Source organism: Pyrus communis, chromosome 15, assembly GCF_041283825.1.
Source record: "Pyrus communis isolate YQ-2024b chromosome 15, ASM4128382v1, whole genome shotgun sequence".
NCBI classification, from domain to species: domain Eukaryota; kingdom Viridiplantae; phylum Streptophyta; class Magnoliopsida; order Rosales; family Rosaceae; genus Pyrus; species Pyrus communis.
In genome coordinates, this window is record NC_142579.1 from 26867084 (window position 1) to 26886152 (window position 19069).

Consider the following 19069-nt stretch of genomic DNA (forward strand, 5'->3'; position numbering starts at 1 on the left):
TTGATTTGGAATTCATATATATTCTTTGCGGATGGGAGGGTTCAGCTCATGACTCCAAACTATTACATAATGCCGCATCAAGGAGGAACAGACATAAAGTGCCAGAAAATTCATTCATTTATTTATTTATACTAGGACGTACCATAAATAATAACTTTATGTGTTTTAATTTTGGGTAAAATTTTTCTAGTGGACTGTGGATTTGCAAATCGTCGTCAAATTTTAGCTCTTTTTCAAGGTTTTCGATATCATCTCTAAGATTTTGCTAGTAACGATCGTGACCCCGTAAATGTGAATGAGTTGTTCAATCTTCGACATGCTTCCTTGAGAAACGGAGTGTAGAGGATATTTGGTGTATTTAAATCTCGATTCACAATTTTCAAGTCTGCACCTCCATTTCCAATTAAAACACAAGCAGAGTTAGTGTTAGCTTGTGCAGGGTTGCACAACTTTCTTCGCAAAGAGTGTCATTTTGATGAATTTCCAATCGAACTAGAAGATGATGAATATGAAGTTGAAGAAAATGATGATGAACTAGGTAATCAAACTCAAGAGCAACAACGACAGATTGCTAATGCATGGAAAGCTAGCATAGCTACAAATATGAGGACATATACTATGAGTAATAGCATTCAAAGATGAGAAATAGAGAATTAATTGTTTTTACGGATTGGAGTATGCAATTTATGTTTAAAAAACTTTGATAGCTAGTTTATTTTGTAAGCCTTAACTTTCAAGATTTTGGAAGCCAATGTTTAATTTCACTTTGATAGCTAGTTGAAAACATTGCATGTGAACTTGGTATTGCGATTTGGTATTAGTAGGATGAAACTGATTGTTTATAGTATCATAAGAAGTTCAATGGTTATCCTCGGATTTCGAAAGCTCATCTATGCTCTCCTTTTCTATCCTTGCCATATTTTGTCAGGACGCCGGTGTAGCTTCACACCTGGATGAAGGCTATTGTGGATGCTTACCATCTTAGCCAGGAAGCCACTCTAATAAGGGAAGCAAGAGACCTCATGAACCCAAAGATCATTAAAAAAATGGAGGAGCTGCAGTAGTTAGTCGAAAACAAGTTCCTGTGACAAAGATAAATACTACTACGGATATTCAATAGAACAATAGCCATGAATCTTGGAATTTTCTCAAGTTCCAGGTAGCATGGGCTACGAAGCTTGGAACTTCAAACATCAAAATGATCTGTCAGCCTTATAGGTTAAACATGTAGTTATTTCCTAGAATTTTGTAGTCTGATATACATCAAGCCTTTTTTTTTCACTGTAAAGAGAAGGAAATTGTTGATCAAATTCTTTGCAATTCTCTAACCCCATGTAAAGAATTCTCTTACAATTCATGTGAATTCTCTAGAAGTTATAATTAATTCACTCAAAATCTCTGGGAATTCATTTTTTTTCCTCTCAAACTCTCTCAAATTCTATAGATTTAAATTCCCTGAAACTCTCTCAAAATCCTAATTGAATACACCCCACTTAGTGTGAACCCAAGTAAATAATACCAAGGTATTGGACGGGATTAGCAAACAGATGTAAGGGGTATAAAAAATGGTGGGGCCGGATTAATAATCCGGTGTTTATTTAGTACAAAATTCACCAAACACCTGTTTCGTATGATATAATACTATCCGATGTCTTATATGGTGTGCCAAACGAGGCATTAATCATCATTTATATAATTCTAGTCAAATCATAGGTTTGAATATTTAATAATATTGATCTCTAAGAACATGTTCATTGATAGCATAAACGTCTCTCTTTAAATCACTACTTTTGTTCTTTAGTTACATAAAAGTGATTTGAACTCTGAACCTAATCTACTCTTATCTGCTGCTTAATGACCCATTCATCATTGAGCAAACTCCAATGACCGCAATTTAATTCAATATTAATTCGAGGTATGTAATTCATCACAAAGGAAATATAACCCAAAAAAAAAAAAAAAAAAATCACTGTCGGCAACAATGAATATAAAGCTAAAAAATGGAAAAATGGTTGGTGGTTGCACATGCAAATGCATGTTTCAGTCGAATGAATCTGCATGCTCATTATATATCTACTACTCTCTTATTCTTATATATGTTTAGATATTATTTTTTGGATTCCATTAATAATTTATTTTCGGTGGAGTTTTTAGGCAAGATGCATGGGAGGGAGATGGGGTCCTGCTAATCAAAGACGAATCTTAAGCGGCCCTTTCTTCTTCTTCTTCTCCTTCTTCTCTTTATCTCCACTTCACAATTTCACATGGTGTGTCTCAACCTCCCCTCCATGCATTATTATTCTTTTTCTGGTCAAAGAGAAAGCTGTCTCCATACTCATCGTTTTGCAGCTTTTTCTTTGCCTCTCCCTTGGGGAGAAAATTATAAAGAACTCCTTATCTGACCTTTTATTTTATAACTAAAGCCTGCATGGCTGCATGCCACTATTTATTTTCTGTATATATTATACATGTATTAGACATGTATATGGGCTCCATCAAAACCTTCCTCATGTGATGGTAGGGTCAATGTTTTAATTAATTTTGATTACTGTTTTATTAGAAGCGATATTTTAATTTTAAGCTAGATTAACGAGACGGAAATTTGTTTGAACATGGAATGCGTTGAAGAGAACAACTCTATTCATTAACTGTGACATCTCACATCGTTCAGGGGAGTGATCCTTAAATGTATATTCCTATTCCTACCTAGCACGAGGCCTTTTGGGAGCTCACTGGCTTCGGGTTCCTTAGGAACTCCGAAGTTAAGCGAGAAGGGAGCTTGAGCAATCCCATGATGGGTGACCCACTGGAAAGTTGCTCGTGAGTTCCCAAAAACAAAACCGTGAGGGCGTGGTCGGGGCCCAAAGCGGACAATATCGTGCTACGGTGGTGGAGTCGGGCCCGGGAAGTGGTCCGCCCTGGGCTGGGATGTGACATTAACACTGTGCGCGTTTGGATGAATAAATTTAAAATTACTAACAAATTTCAAAATGACAATAATTGAAAGATGGAGTTTTATCTTCTAATTTTTTTTTCAGTTTTATTTGAATAACCTGAAAAAATAATAAAATTTAAAATACGGAATCGAATGTGTATATAGAGTCATTAATATATATATATATATATATATATATATATATATATATATATATATCTAAATGGTAGTGGTGATAGTAGTGATGATAGTGGTGGTGATGGTGGTGGTGGTGGCGGTGATGGTGGCGGCGGTGTTGCGGTTATTATGGTTGTGGTGATGATGGTGGTGGGTGGTGACAATGGTGATGATAGTGAGTGGTGATGGTGATCAATCATGGTTTAGTTTTTTGTCTTTTTTATTTTTTTTATATATATATTTTTTTCACGCGAAAATTCTAAATTTTATGTTTATGAATCTAAACAAAGAAATTAGTGCATGTCAGTTTATACTTATGACTTTTATTCGAATTTTAGTTTATTTTCCTCATCCAAACATAGCTATGCAATTCACCACTTATTAACTTTAGACGTTCAGAATCAATATACTGTAAGGAATTTATTAAAACCCTAGACGTTCATTACTTGACTTCTACTTTGTGAAGAATGAACTATTACTACTCATATTTTGGTTAAGTTCAACCTGTTTTATTTATTTATTATTAATTAAGAACTTTAATTGATGTATTACGGTGGAAGAAACTTTATAGTTAAGGATTAAGGTTCTTCATACTATTAGTTTGAGGATTATGATCTCTTTCAATAAAAAAAGGATTATGATCTTTTAAAATATTAATAATATAGTGGAAAGAACATGTGGGTGGGCATAATAGGATGATAAGAAAATACAAAAAAAAAAAAAAAATCGTCAAGCATTAGTGTTAGTAGTTATCATTTACTAATGAAATATTACCGTCCATTTTTAGATATTTAGGGACGGATTTAGAATTTTATTTTGTAAGAGCGACTTTAAACAATGTTTAAAGAGTAATTTATTAATAATATTTATCTTTATACTTGAAGTTTTGAATTTGATTTCAATTCTCTAAATTTTACTTTATATAATGTTATTCTTATTTAGATTCTGATCCTCGGTTTATTGCCGCTAGGGATTGTAAATTTTATTTCTCTCTATTTATTTTAGGAGAATTCTAACACGGGAGTGGAAAGCCTTTCGGGAGTTTACTTTCGAAAGTTAGAACAGAAAAAGCATAACTTCTCCCGTGCTCCACCGAATTTACAATGACTATTATTATTTTTTTATTTTTGTCAAACGGTAGATTTATTAGATTAGGAAGTTGACGAGATTCAAAATCACGCTATGATTCAAGAGTAACACTTGTTTTCACTACTGTGGTAGAGAACAATTTGTTACCACGACCACTATTCAATGCTATTCTCTTTTAGCAGTGGTTACCACGCAAATTAGGTGCAATGTCATGGGCAAATCAGTCATTTCAACACCTTCCTCCCTCCCGTCTAACTACTTGTTTCTGCGTTAGCGCGGTAGTTTTATTCAAAGGCCATAAATGACTTCTCGCAGCAGCTCCGAAAGCAACTAGCAAATATCACAGAAGTCGACGTCATAACCACTCACACATTTTTCTTCGCAAAAAATTACAGAAAAAATGTTTTCTTTGAAGCTTCAAGCTTTCAACAATGGCGGTCTTAGATTGCAGAAGGTAAGAGAATTTTAACATGTTTTGCTTCTGGGTTTTCAGAATGCAGATCGATTTCTATGTTTCGTAATGATGAGTGTATTTTTTTTCACTGTAATTTAATTTAATTTTTTTAATTTCTAGTGACTCTGTGTGGTGATCGCTTTGAAGCTTCAAGCTTTCAACAATGGTGGTCTCAGATTGCAGAAGGTAAGAAAATTTTAACATGTTTTGCTTCCAAGTTTTCGGAATGCGGATCGATTTCTATGTTTGGTAATGTTGAGTGTGTTTTGACTGTAATTTAGTTGATTTTTTTTTTCGATTTCTGGTGACTATGTGTAGTGACAGCGTTCTGAGTTACCTTGTTTTGGGCAATTTCTAAATTTGGGTTTTTAGGATAATCCAGAAATTGTCTGATTTTTGGGTCGAATTTGTTGGCATTGTGTGGCAATTACTGAGAAAATTAGTGATTTTTTTTTGGATATGAGTTTTTGAATTTCGAATGTTCTATTTTTGGGAAATGTGGGTTTGGAATTCGCTGTACAGAACCAAATTTAGAAAGATGGAAGCATCCAAAAACCATGAGTTTCCTCAGAAAAAACCTCACACTTCACACCACCACCATTAACTCTCTCTCTCTCTCTAAACTTCTGGAGGTCACAAACATTCCTTGAAAGAGATTGAATTCCCCAAGGATTAAAAAATAAATAATAAAAGTTTCTGTTTTTCTTTCTCTGGTCTTTTTTCTTTGATTCTTGGAAAAAACACTCTTTTAATCAGAAACGGGTTTGGATTAGAATAAGCACTTTTGACAGCCTGGGTTCGTCTACCGTGTTAAACAAATCCAAGCTTTCCATTATAATAGAGAGAGGCCACTGTTTGTTTGTGTGTTGGGTATGTGTTTGTCTTTCACATTTCTGAATATAAATTGGATTTTTGAAGAGATTTTGTATCATGGTCGACACAAAACGCCGAACAAAATGCCGGTGAATCGACGCTGACAAATGATTGGTCTGTTGATTGCAGATTATGATTGTCCGTGTATAGCTCGGGTGGCCCTTGTGTTCTGTGGAAGCCCAGCAGCACATTTGCTTTATTGAGCATTCGGGAACATAAAGCATTTTGTTGAATTGAAAGGAATGTTGTTGGGATCTGAATAGAAGGGTCAATGGTTGATGGTTTTTAGAGGAATGTGTTGGATATTCGGCATATAGTGTTGTTGTCGATCTTTCTTGGAGGTGGGTTTTGGACGAAGATAGGGTAAGAGTGAAAGATGGTGGCCATTGGTGGTGAGGAACCAATGCAAGAGCCGGCTGGCCACAGGGAGAGAATACTTGTTTCAGTCCGGCTGCGGCCTCTGGTTGAGAAGGAGACTGCTAGAAATGATGTGTCGGATTGGGAATGCATTAATGACACCACTATCATATACAGGAACAATCTTTCAGTTTCCGAACGCTCCATGTACCCAACTGCCTATTCATTTGGTAAGTGCTTACATTGCAGATTTACAAAATTAGATTTTCTTTGGTTATGCATTCCCATTTTTGGCCATCATAGCGGTTTGTGAAGAATTAGTTTCCATCAGTAGGAGATTCAGAAATGTTTGTGATTTCAATCGTCTTTTTTTCTCTTGCGCCTCCATATTCTGAGATCATTTTCCGTAAATTTTGTCATATTAATACTAATGACTCTGTCAAGATTTCTGTTTCATCTACATACCTTCGGGAATTTTTTGGTACAGCATTTTGCAGAGCCTATGTTGTTACAATTGTGTCACATCACATGGATTTAGATCTAAATGTTCTCACTCTTCAAATCTGTATTTTTTTTTTCCTTTCATGGTACCAGACAGAGTATTTGGAACTGACTGCTCAACAAGGCGGGTGTACGAAGAAGGAGCCAAGAGAGTTGCTATTTCAGTTGTCAGCGGTATAAACTGTAAGTCAAGATATTTTACTTTCCCTTCTTTGTCATTATTCTTATTTAGTTCACAGTTTTTTTAACTGAAAATTCGGAATAATACCTAAACATTTTATTTTGTGGTAATCTCCTTTCAGCAAGTATCTTTGCATATGGACAAACAAGCAGTGGAAAGACGTATACCATGAGTGGCATTACTGATTATGCTGTTGCCGACATATATGACTACATAGAGAAGGTAATGTATAGAATACTTATTAATAATCTTTCATTCTTTTGTTTCTGCATTTCATTAATGTCCTTCCATATTTGATGAAATAATCTGAATCATATGTAGCACACGGAGAGAGAATTCAATTTGAAGTTCTCTGCCATGGAGATCTACAACGAATCTGTTAAGGACCTCCTTAATGCAGATACCACTCCGCTTAGACTTCTAGATGATCCAGAGGTAAATATCGCTTTTGATACGCTTAAAAACTCCTATACGTAAGTTTCTGTACTAATTGTTAGCCTTTTAATAGAGAGGTACAATTGTTGAGAAACTCACCGAGGAAACTCTAACGGACTGGAACCATTTCAAAGAACTTCTATCTATCTGCGAAGGTAAGGATGCCTTAAGTAGTATGTCTTCCAAGTTTCCAACATATGTCTGATTGAAAATTCAAACAATGTCTTGATACATTTTTGCAGCTCAAAGACAGATAGGGGAAACAGCCCTAAATGAAGCAAGCTCCAGATCTCATCAGATTCTCAGATTGGTATGACAATGTCACATTATTTTTTCTTTGGCTAAGAAATACTTGTTTGCTTAAGAATTATGTTAAATTACCTCAAGAGTCTAATATGTTGTGGTTTTATCAGGTAATTGAAAGTTCAGCACGTGAGTTTCTTGGCTACGACAAATCAAGCTCTCTTACAGCTGTTGTGGTAGGTACTATTAAGTTTTTAAAGGGAAAAATGAACAAATAATCACAACTAAAGAAATAAAAGATAACAACAGAATGATACAATTCTTTATTGTACAGAACTTTGTCGATCTTGCTGGAAGTGAACGTGCATCCCAGACGTTATCAGCTGGAACAAGGTTGAAAGAGGGTTGCCACATAAATCGCAGTTTACTAACTCTGGGCACTGTTATCCGTAAGCTCAGGTCAGCTTGCATAGCTTGTTTTTCATTTTCTCAGTTATGGTCTTTGCAAAAACCTATTCTACTTTGTGCAATTGAAATGTCGAGTCTTAGTATTTCTATTGATTCTTTGTATAAGTTCATGTAAAATAAAGTTCTAGCATAATAAGAATTTTTAATAAATTGTTCAATACTGTGGTTTAACGCAGCAAGGGAAGAAGTGGGCATGTTCCTTACAGAGATTCAAAGCTAACCCGCATACTGCAGTCCTCGTTGGGAGGAAATGCTAGAACTGCCATCATCTGTACCATGAGTCCTGCACATAGCCATGTTGAGCAATCAAGAAATACCCTCTTATTTGCGAGCTGTGCTAAAGAAGTGACAACAAGCGCACAGGTTAACGTGGTCATGTCGGATAAAGCATTGGTGAAGCATTTGCAGAAAGAATTGACTAGACTAGAGAATGAGCTCAGAGGTTCAGGACACAGAATTGTTTCAGCTGATTCTTCAACATTACTGAGAGAAAAGGACCTTCAGATTGAAAAGGTAACGGCTTCTATTATTATCTGTCGGGTCCTCAAAAATGCATTTCCGACCTATCCCCAAAATATCTAAAACCGGGCAAAGAAACACATAAGCTATGCTGACCTCTTGAAAGATCACGGATTCACGAAAGAATTTAAAAGCAACGTTACAAATATAAATTCCAACTATGGAAAGCCGAGGTGAAATTTGACTCTTTAATACGCAATTACCTACAAATATTTTCTGAAGTGTTCTTTCCACAATTTGATCAAGCATGTTTGTCGATGTTAGTTAGTTGTAATTATGTATCATGATTCTCTGGTCCTTTCAAGTGGAAATCTCTGAACATCTTCACTTGCGCTCACCTTGTTAGAAACCATAGCAATTTGGTTGTCCTTTGTTCCATGGTTCTCATATTAAGAGGCATAGTACATTTTTCCCTATTCATGATTCAGGTTCCTTCTTCTTGTCTAAACTTTTTGGTTTTGTTATTCAATTATGAAGCTCAAGAAAGACGTATCGGAGCTAACTCAGCAACGAGACCTTGCTCAATCTCAGGTTAAGGATCTGGTGCAAGTGCTTGGAGATGATAAACCATCAGAAGTATGTGTACTAAAATAAACTGAGGAATTTTGTTTCCCTGCAATGTGCTCTGTCTGTTCTAAGTTCAATTTCTTTTCATATGATCGTAGGAGGATCTGGAACGTTATTACCCCAAACTACGTGTGCGAAATTCATGGGACTTTGAAATGCAAAAGGCAGGGGCGCCTGTTCTGGCCATCTCTCGCAGACAAGCCAACAGTGTGAGATCTTTTGGCACCTCTCAGTATTCTGATGGGGACAGTAGGACAAGTTCAGAGGAGACAATGTTCCAACTTCGCGACTTGGAAGAAAATTTCATGCACACTGATTCCTCCCGGCGGTTATCAGATGGCATTCCTAATTTTGCTGACGGTATTCCACTTCAAGAGGAGAGCAAGGAACAGTCTGATGGAAATTCAGAGGATCTCTGCAAGGAAGTTCGCTGTATTGAAATGGAAGAGTCTGGCACAAACAGATACACAGCGTCAAATATATCGGATTCAAGTGCTAGCAGATACCAAAACTCAAATATGTCGTCTCCAGTAGCAAACACAGCTACCTCAGGACTGACAACGGTCGGAAATGGAGATGGCACAAATCAGGAATTGGAGTCACCCCTACCTAAACAAAAAGGTTTTGTAGTTCCATCTTCTGAAAGGACACCTCAATGGCTTCCCGAGAAAGAAATGTTTGTCCCCTCGGTTTTGATGTTAAGGAGGAGTAGAAGTTGCAAAGCAAGGCTTATGACTAATTCGTCGCCATGGTGGTTTGAGTTGGTGAAGAAGAATGAGAGCACACCGGCTACTGAGTTTGAGAAAAGTTTTATAGGAAGGCCCGAGGGTTTCCAAAAGAAACTTCCTTCATTGAACTATGGTGCTGAGACTGAAAGTCTATCACGAACTGCAAGAAGTGCTGCTATTGGTGACAGTAAAGCACAGGATACAAAATCCACAGCTGATGACAAGATAACTGAAAGCCAATGCAATACCCAACTTGCTGATTCTATGGTGAGTGATTTTGATTTTATTGCTTCGCAAAGAAGAGAAATTGTAGGCAATCTGATTAATAAAGGTTCTAACATGGATTATCTCGTGTTGCAGGTACCGGAGACGGACTCAACGCCCATAGCATCTCCAAGGGATGTAAAAGATGTTGGCTTGGACCCAATGCCCATTGATGACGAAAACCCTTCAAGGTGGACTTCAGAATTCAACAAGCTGCAAAGAGAGATCATTGAACTTTGGGATGCCTGCAACGTGTCATTGGTTCACAGGACTTACTTCTTCCTCCTATTTAAAGGTGACCCAAGTGATTCTATTTACATGGAGGTTGAGCTCAGGAGATTGTCCTTCCTCAAAGACACATTTTCGCGTGGAAATCAGACTTTCGAAGATGGCCAAACTCTGACACCTGCTTCGAGGTATGTTCACTATCATTTATCACCGATCTAGAATAGAAGGTTGCAGATACTGGCGATATGTTTTTACTTTGTTACATATTGCCTGCTTTGATTTACTTAAGCATGTGTTATTCTGTAAATAGCATGAAGGCTTTGACCAGTGAGAGAGACTTGCTGAGCAAGCAAATGCGAAGGCGACTCTCTGAGGATGAAAGAAATAACCTCTATCTAAAGTGGGGTATCAGTCTACATTCCAAGCATAGGCGGTTGCAATTGGCAAACCTCCTGTGGAGTAAAACACAAAACCTGGACCATATCATGGATAGTGCCACAATTGTTGCAAAGTTGGTAGGTTCAGTAGAGCCCGAGCAAGCATTCAAGGAGATGTTTGGACTCAGATTTGCACCGCGAGATACTATCGCCAAGCGGAAATCTCACTTTTGGTCAGAAAGTTTCAAGTCTCTTGTGTAAGCTTGCGTGATGATCACCCAGTATAGAAGTTTCATCAGGTCCAATTCCATTCATGTGTAGATTATGATTCCGCGACAAAATCCCATTTGATATTCTCTCTTCTGATTGTATATTTTTTTTATCTGCTTTCTGATTGTAATTGACTTTAAATTTGGTCAGGCTAGAAATGGTGGATAAGGCTTCCTAGTTTATTGTACAGTAAAATACCTTACTGATAACCAAAGTGGAGAGATGTAACTATATGAGAGTGTTATATACGTGTTTTTTCTTTTATGGGTTAACTGTTGAACATTTCATGAATTATGAACACCAACCTGCAGTTTTTACCATTCTCAGATACTACTAATTCTTCCTCTTCTAATTATACCTTTCTCGGCTCTCTTTCTAGGTCTCTCTCATTTTGTATAACAAAAGAAAAGAAGGAACCTGCTTTTATCTAGGTGTTTTCTCCAACACCAGATACAACTGGTCAACAGAACACTCACATCCTACAACGTTGCGACAAGATTTGTCACGCATTGGAGTATTTCTGTTCTTGTGTATGACTCAAGTCTTATTCAAAGAAAATGAAAAATTTCGGAAACGTGAATACGACTTTTACATCTCAAATTGCTTCTCTCGATTGGAATGCTCTTAGCCTAATGATTTTACCTGAACTCCCTTTTGCGTGCTCACGTAACCTTTCAAGAACACAAGATTCTTGCTACATCGAACCTAACCCTACGCCCTAAAATGGAACCTAGATAATCTAACCACCAGAAATGCTAAGAGAACTTTCTTAAAAGTGAAACTCTACATGAACTCTTTGTCATCTCACAGTTTAACGTCAATTCATGTACCAATATTATAAAATATTGTGCCAAAAACATGAGGTGACAGAGAGTTCATGAAGAGTCCTACTTTTGAGAGAGTACCCTAAGCATTTGAGCCTACCAAAGTAGTCATAAGAGATTAGCAACTAGAGTACTCGTAGCAATTGAGCCTACTTAAATATAAGGTGGTTGAATGACCATAAAAAATTCTATTTTTTAGCAAGTCTCCTTAGGATTTCTCAATCATAATATAGATAGAGCAAGAGTAAAAAGAGATGATGGACTATCATATATTTTATTAGTTAATGATAAAGAGTTTTGGAGTGATACTCTCAAGTCTAAAAAGATCACACCAACGTACGCGGTATCCCCTCTGTAATTATATTTCTTACCATCATTTATCTCCCAATCATCTTTCATATATCTACTTTCGTGAGTCAGGGTGTAGAACTATCTTCTTTTGCAGAAGCTGCCAGGGATCCTAACTAGCGTCATGCTACGACCGAGGAACTTGATGCTTTACATGCCAACCGTACTTGGAGCATGACTACCCTGGCCCCCGACAAACTTCCTATTGATTGTAAATAGGTGTACAAACTTAAGCATAATTCAGATGGTTCCATTGAGCGTTACAAAGCCCGTTTGGTTGCCAAGGGTTTTACACAAGCCGAAGGTATCGATTATCATGATACATTTTCCCCTACTACTAAGATGATCATTGTGTGCTGTCTTTTTGCACTTGCTACTAGTCAGTCTTGGTCTCTCCACCAACTCGATGTCCATAATGCTTTCTTGAATGGTGATTTGAATGAGGAAATCTATGTCTCCTCCTCCTGGTCTTTGGCGACAGGGGGAGAATCTTGTGTGTCGCCTCCACAAGTCCCTTTATGGTCTCAACCAGGCTTCCCGCTAATAGTTTGCCAAGTTCACTAAGGCCATTCTTTCCGTTGGGTTTCAATAATCCAAAGCTGACTATTCATTGTTTACGAAAAAGTTAGGTACTTCTTTTATAGCTTTGCTCATTTATGTGGATGATATTGTGATAACAGGCAATAACATGGGTGCAATTGATTCTCTGAAACTCTTTCTCCGTGATCACTTTCGGATTAAGGATCTTGGTGATTTAAAGTATTTTCTAGGTATTGAGGCTTCTCGATCCAAATGTGGCATTTATATTTCTCAGCGTAAATATGCATTAGAGATTCTCAAGGATTATGGCTTCCTGGGAACACGACCCATCGCATTTCCTATGGACGGTACAAAATTATTTGACAAATGGGGACTTCTCAATGATCTTGAAAAGTATCGGCATTTAGTAGGATGGTTAATTTATCTCACAATAATCTGGTCGGATATCACCTATCATGTACATGTTCTAAGTCATTTCATGCATGAGCCACATGCTCCTCATATGGATGTTGCACTTCGAGTTGTTCGTTATTTGAAGTCTACTTCGGGTCAAGGCTTATTATCCCGTTCTGACAATCAAATCAAGTTAATTGCTTTTGTGATTCTGATTGGGCAGGTTATCCTATTACTCGCCACTCGACTACTGGCTACTGTGTTTTCTTGGGAAATTCTTTGATTTCATGGCAGACAAAGAGATAGAAGACTATTTCACTTTCTTCTGCTGAAGCGGAATATAGAGCTACGACATGTGCTTGTTGTGAGGTAATTTGGATGCGTTTTCTATTGAAGGATTTGAACATTCCGTTAACTGGTTCGTCTGTTTTATTCTGTAATAATCAAGCAGCCTTGCATATGGTTGCCAATCATGTTTTTCATGAGCGTACTCACCACATTGAGATGGATTGTCATTTTATACGTGATAAGATTGTTGATGGCACTATAACCACCAAGTATGTTGGTACGGCACACCAGTTGGTAGACTTGTTTACGAAGCCTCTTGGAAAGGAGAAGTTTTCGACTATGTTACACAAGTTGGGACTTCTTAACGTTTACTCTCCAACTTGAGGAGGAGTGTTAGACAAATAAGCAGTAGTTAGACTTAAATTATGATTGTACTCCTAACTTGTAGGAGGAGTCCTTGCTAATCAAGGAATGTAATTGTCTATATACTTATTCCGGTATCAATGAAATATACATTCAGCCATATACTCTTTTTCTACACATTAGTCTCTTTCGCCTTCTCCCTTTCTTCATTCTCGACCCTCTTGCATTTAAGGAAATTGACAAGTCCTCCAAGGGCAACATCAGCATCATCCCTCTTCATGAGCTCCTCTGCAACCCCTGCCCAGGTGACCTCTATGCCCTTGATTAACCCCAGGAGGACCATAAGTAGCTTTTTTTCCAAGCCTTCCCCACCTTCATATAAAACTCCCGCCTCCTCACAAACCTCTCCAAATCCTCTACAATCACTGTCTTGTGCTCGGGTCCATCGCCATTGTATCTAATGTAGCCGGGTGTTCAAGATTCATCGATCCACCCCATGCGTCAGGGTTGGAACTAGTCACAGAACCATTGTGGATTTTGATGAAAAGTTGTATATTGATGTTGTAAGGAAAGATTACAAGGAAACAAGGATATTTAGATGGAGAAAAGTAGGAGAGAACAATCAACTACGCAACCCTCTCCACGCTTTAGGCCATACTTAACAACCCTATGAGATGATTGAAAGGAAAAAGACAACTATTACAAGCTTCCGGTAAGGTTCGGTAAGGTGGTAATCATAACCCTAAAAACAACAAGGTAAGGTGGCAGCTACAACCATACTACAACCATACAGAATCTTCAAATACTCCTCCTCAAGCTGGATCAACGAGATTGATTCAAACTTGGAAAGTAGAGGCCGAAACTGAGTAGAAGCTAAGGACTTGGTGAACATATCAGCTATCTGACATGACTATGAGTTTACGTCATTTGAATCACCTTGGATTGAACCTGCTCACGAATATAGTGACCATCTATGAAATTGAGCAAGCATTGTGTGAGCTTGGTGGTAGGCTCCTCAGTTTGTTCCTCCGATTCTTGATTTTGCATATCAATGCTGCAATCAATATCCTCAACCACCAAAATCGAACGATGTTCAGTAGACAACAAGATATTCTTCAATTCAAGGTCCATGTGCATACTAGAAAGCTCCAAATCATACACATCAAACTTGAGATAATTCGCTGTGGCCACGATCAAGCTAGATTTTCCAGTGCCGGGAGGACCATACAACAAGTAGCCTCTTTTCCAAGCCTTGACCACCTTGTAAAACTCCCTCCTCACAATCCTATCCAGCTCCTCAACAATCATTCTCATAAGCCCCGGTTCCATCGCTATTGTCTCAAACGTAGCTGGGTGCTCAAGATTCGTCCATGCTCCCCAGTTTCCATTCATATCATAGTGGTAAGATGGTGTACGTAAGAGTCGCCCACTTTTCCACCGTGTTTCTTGTGGAATCCTAGCTCAAAGTAACGCTTTTCAACAAAAGGAGCATACAGGTTGCGGTCGCCCAGGACTGCGGTTCAGTGCAGACGAAACGCCATTTAGTCTAACGCCACCGAAGGTGTCTATGATCTCTTGTTTTGTCAATAGAAGGGCTGGCCTTCTTTTGCCGAGGGTTTTTGCTGAGTTCCAAGGCATTTAGTGGTGGGACTGACCTTGGTTCATTGATCACGGAACGGACCAGCATGATAAATGCTGCAAAGGAGGCATAGTTGAGAACAAGGAGGCTGGTGTGGAGATAATCTTTGAATTTGTTAGGAGGAAACATCTTGGTGTTTATCTCCAACTTTGATAGATTAGGGTTCTTATTCACTCCTTAAGTTTCCACTATATCACAAATTTGGAATTTGGGCATTACATACATAAAATTGCGGAGAGTAACTTACGTAATTGGAGCGATAAGAAAATTTGGCCGAAAACGCTGAGAAAAATCAAGGTGACCGAGGACTTATAGGATAAGTTAGAAAATGTTTCTAAATAAGCAGATGGTGCTTGACTGCAATGGCGGAAAGCAATCATGCCTATGCATCTTGGTGTGGATTCAACCATCCCCTCCCCCTTACAACCAACAATTCAACCCCCTAAAGGTTATTCAAGTATTATGCATTTCCTAGTACAAATAATCAAATGATAGTAATACCATTGAATGTGATGATCAGAAACGTAAACGACGTTCTGTGGACAATTCCACAATGACGATTTCTACATGATACCAAACTAATATGTAAAAGAAAGAAAAAGGGTAGAAGAAGAAGAAGCAGCTAATTAAAAGCTTTATTCAGAGACAATTCACTCGGAATTCTACGATCGGAAAAAGGATCTTTCTTCCCACCTATGCAAGATGAATCACTCGACTCGACACTGCACGCTGTGAATGAGCATCACAAACCTGTGAGTAACCACAACATTCACATTGGAAGCCGACAGAAATGGTATCTCTAATCTGCTCTGGACTGTCCAGATCGGGATGAAAGGATGATACCGACAATAAGACCGTACAAAGCCAAAGCTTCAGCAAAGATGAGAATGAGAATCATCCCAACAAAAAGCTTGGGCTGTTGTGCGTTTGCCCTGCAGAACAAACAAATTGCATTAGAAACATTCTCAAGCAACTAGATCAACTCGACCCTCTGTCGAAGAAAAGAAAATAGACCAATTAAACAAGAAGAAAGCGAGGAGCAATCCAAATGAACTGCTTGCAGGTAGTCAAAACCAAAAAGCATGGCAGCAGAAGGCATGAATCAAACGAACAGTTCAGTGAACATGCATTCGAAAATTCGTGGAACTGCATACATGACAGCCGAAACAGAAAAGACGTTGGATTTGATTTTATTACTCTAACAAGGTAAAAATGTAGTCTTTCGTCTATAAGAGCCATTGAAAAACTCTCATACCCAACATCTATTTTCCAGTAATTTTATCAGTAAATAGAGGAGAGTAATTTGCATTTTTTTGGCTAGAATTTTGAATTTCTGGCAGTCTAAAATCCTCTCAATCCAAACGCATAACAACAAAACCGACAATTATTGCCAAATCCACAAAAGATCAAAACTTTGGTCGCACAAAAACATACTCGAACAAAGCAGCTGAAACAGAGGGAAGTGGATTTACCTAACACCGGCATCGCCGACGATGCCGATGGCCATTCCGGCGGAAAGTCCGGCGAGTCCACAAGCGAGACCGGAGGAGAGGTGGGCGTACCCATCGAAGAGGTAGTAAGATTTGGCCTTTGGGTTAATCCCAGTGCTGATAATCACAGCAATGATCAAACCGTAGATACCCAACACTCCCGCCATAACAACCGGAACAATCGACTTCATCACCAGCTCCGGCCTCATCACCCCCATCGACGCCACTCCCACGCCACTCTTCGCCGTCCCGTACGCCGCTCCCATGCCTAAATTGACCAAAATCTCCTCTCAATCATCAATTTTAAGCAGAAACGAAACGATATCGGAGTTAGATTTGGAGGGAAAGTTGGAGGTTTTTAACTTACAGGAAAAGACGAGGGCGGCCGCCGCGCCAAGAAAGCCGAAGAACGGTGCCGTTTCGTCGCCGCTGAAGGTGGATGACGCCATCTTTTGGGTGTTCCGATTAGCGATTGGGTGAAGTTTCTCAGATTTGGGAAATTCTGATCGCGGAGAATGGAGACACAGAGATTTGGATTCACACACGCGACTTTTGTCGCTTGTAAAGTGCGACGGTGTGGTGCCACTTGCTCTGAAGTTTCAGTGGGGCCCACTATGGATTGGGTTGGGTCAACCCGACAAAATGGAGAACGTGGTCATTGGGTTTTTAATGGGCTCTTGTAAAATTTCTGAGTCGTCTGTGGACTGAGCCATATTGCCTTTTATAGCCCATAAAATACAGGTCAATCGAGACTTTCTATGGGATTACCCCTACCGAGCTGTTAAAGGTTACCCTTATATTGTTATGCAGGTTTTCGAACTAGACAGTCAAGAGAGTGAGTGGGACGAGATTGAATTAGATGTGAGGCTAGAAGTTAATTTTTTTTTTTTTTTAATTTTTTTTTCTTTGTAGCCTTGTAAAGAATTCTTGAGTTTCTTTTTATAGGATGAATTTATTTTTCATCCGTTTCAGTTTTTTTTTGTTTTTTGTTTTTTTTGTTTTTTTTGTTTTTTTTTTACTTTAGCTCATGTTCTGGATTCGGATTTTTTTTTCACCAACCTTGGGTCCAGGGCATGCCAGTTGAAATAAAATAATTGCTAAGTTTAATAGATGTTGAATGATTAAGGGGATGTTAACTTGTATATTTTATCCAAATAAAGGTAACAAATAGATTAGTTATGAAGAAAATGTATTCTTACCATTTCCAACAAAAAATGTAGGATTAGAAGAGATATTTGTTCATTATTACTAATTTTTGTTTTGTAAGCAACTTGTACAAAATATGCAATATGACAACTATATTTTTTTTTTTTTTTTTTTTTTTTTTTGGGAAACCTCGACTGTACAAGGGAAATTTTATTGATAACGAAAAAATAAGGTTACACCTAGTCAGGGGGGACATAAAACCTATTTCTTCATTCTATAATTACTAGGAAGTTATCTAATTCAAGTCGATATTACCAAATGAGTCCTAAATATACAATTAGTGGCAAACTTGAGGGTAAAGTGAAATTAACTCTATGACAAAAATATGCAATTATATCTTTAAGGATGAAGTACCTAAAACCCTCAACATTTTAGTGTCATTCTAAATTGGTCTCAGTCTTTTTAAATATTCCAAAAAAGTACCCAACCTATTGAAAATGTCACATCCGTTAAGCTCCAATTAATTTTCTGTCAAATTCATTAGGGCTTACTTTTTAATAAGTGTACTTGTTTGGATTGTTTAAAAAGTTGAGACCAATTTAGAATGACTTGGGAATTTTGGGTACTTAATCCTATCTTTAATCATTTAAGAGACTAAGTGAAAAAAGAAAAGAAAGAAAAAAAGGTTAAACTCTGTTTACTACCCTCATGTTTCATGGTTTTCAACATTTAGTACATCAAGTTTTTTTCATCCCAGAGTCATACCTAAAGTGTTAATTTTGGGACAGTCTCATACATCCGTTAGTCAAACTGTTAGTTCTCTCATTAAGTGATGACATGGCGCCATGTGGACAATGACTGGGCGCCACGTGTCATTAAAAATATTAAAATAATTAATTAAAAAAAAAAACCATCCCTTCACCCCCCCCCCCCCCCCCGCCCCTAACCCAGAAGAAGAAAAAAAAAACAGAAAAACCGAATCTGCAACCCAGAAGAAGGAAGAAGAAGAAGAAGAAGAAGAAGAAGAAAAAAAAAAAACCGAATCCAGAAGAAGAAGAAGAAGAAGGGGAAAAAAAACCGAATCTGCAACCCAGAAGAAGAAGAAAAAACAGCAACCCAAACCCAGCTCGTCCTCCCTTCGCGACCCACCTGCCTTCCCCCCTGCCCCGCGACCGCAAACGCGAACCCAGACCATGAACTGGGTTTTTTTTCCTTCTTCTTCTTCTTCTGGGTTGGGGGCGGGACTAGGTTTTTTTTTTTCCTTCTTCTTCTTCTTCTTCTGGGTTAGGGGCGCGGGGGGAAGAAGGGATGGGGTTTTTCTTCTTCTTCATTTTTTTTTTAAATTAATTAATTTTTAAAATATTTTTTAATG

At 38.1% G+C, this 19069-nt stretch overlaps 2 protein-coding genes and 1 pseudogene across 3 annotated transcripts; 1 reads left to right on the plus strand and 2 right to left on the minus strand.

Moving 5' to 3' along the window:
- The first annotated feature begins 4487 nt into the window (after positions 1 to 4487).
- LOC137710856 (kinesin-like protein KIN-7F) lies at positions 4488 to 10930 on the plus strand. 2 transcript variants are annotated; one of them, XM_088686353.1, is made up of 15 exons: positions 4488 to 4655; positions 4776 to 4841; positions 5658 to 6115; positions 6480 to 6569; positions 6689 to 6789; positions 6889 to 7002; positions 7076 to 7157; positions 7245 to 7312; positions 7416 to 7481; positions 7580 to 7704; positions 7890 to 8226; positions 8710 to 8808; positions 8898 to 9794; positions 9888 to 10207; positions 10330 to 10930. In XM_088686353.1, the coding sequence occupies exons 3-15, from the start codon at positions 5905 to 5907 to the stop codon at positions 10655 to 10657; spliced, it is 2838 nt and encodes a 945-aa protein (XP_088542479.1). In that variant the 5' UTR covers positions 4488 to 4655; positions 4776 to 4841; positions 5658 to 5904; the 3' UTR covers positions 10658 to 10930. The 2 variants fall into 2 exon arrangements, with proteins under 2 accessions (XP_088542479.1, XP_088542480.1); XM_088686354.1 differs by lacking the exons at positions 4488 to 4655; positions 4776 to 4841 and adding an exon at positions 5236 to 5525.
- A 2664-nt stretch (positions 10931 to 13594) lies between these two features.
- LOC137712340 (AAA-ATPase At2g18193 pseudogene) lies at positions 13595 to 14751 on the minus strand (annotated as a pseudogene).
- A 791-nt stretch (positions 14752 to 15542) lies between these two features.
- Positions 15543 to 17107, minus strand: LOC137735232 (V-type proton ATPase 16 kDa proteolipid subunit). The gene is made up of 3 exons (XM_068474644.2): positions 16919 to 17107; positions 16534 to 16819; positions 15543 to 15993 (listed from the first exon to the last, which is right to left on the minus strand). Exons 1-3 carry the CDS (start codon positions 16998 to 17000, stop codon positions 15861 to 15863), a joined length of 501 nt encoding a protein of 166 aa, XP_068330745.1. The 5' UTR covers positions 17001 to 17107; the 3' UTR covers positions 15543 to 15860.
- Between the last annotated feature and the right edge of the window lie 1962 nt (positions 17108 to 19069).

Bases quoted from the DNA above. Each gene is read 5' to 3' on its own strand.
- LOC137710856 (XM_088686353.1), top strand. From the start codon at position 5,905: ATGGTGGCCATTGGTGGTGAGGAACCAATGCAAGAGCCGGCTGGCCAC. The intron at 7,313-7,415 runs GTATGACAATGT...TGGTTTTATCAG, and splicing joins CTCATCAGATTCTCAGATTG to GTAATTGAAAGTTCAGCACG. The intron at 10,208-10,329 runs GTATGTTCACTA...TTCTGTAAATAG, and splicing joins ACTCTGACACCTGCTTCGAG to CATGAAGGCTTTGACCAGTG.
- LOC137735232 (XM_068474644.2), bottom strand. From the start codon at position 17,000: ATGGCGTCATCCACCTTCAGCGGCGACGAAACGGCACCGTTCTTCGGC. The intron at 16,820-16,918 runs GTAAGTTAAAAA...TGGTCAATTTAG, and splicing joins GGCCGCCCTCGTCTTTTCCT to GCATGGGAGCGGCGTACGGG. The intron at 15,994-16,533 runs GTAAATCCACTT...TTTGTTCTGCAG, and splicing joins GTCGGCGATGCCGGTGTTAG to GGCAAACGCACAACAGCCCA.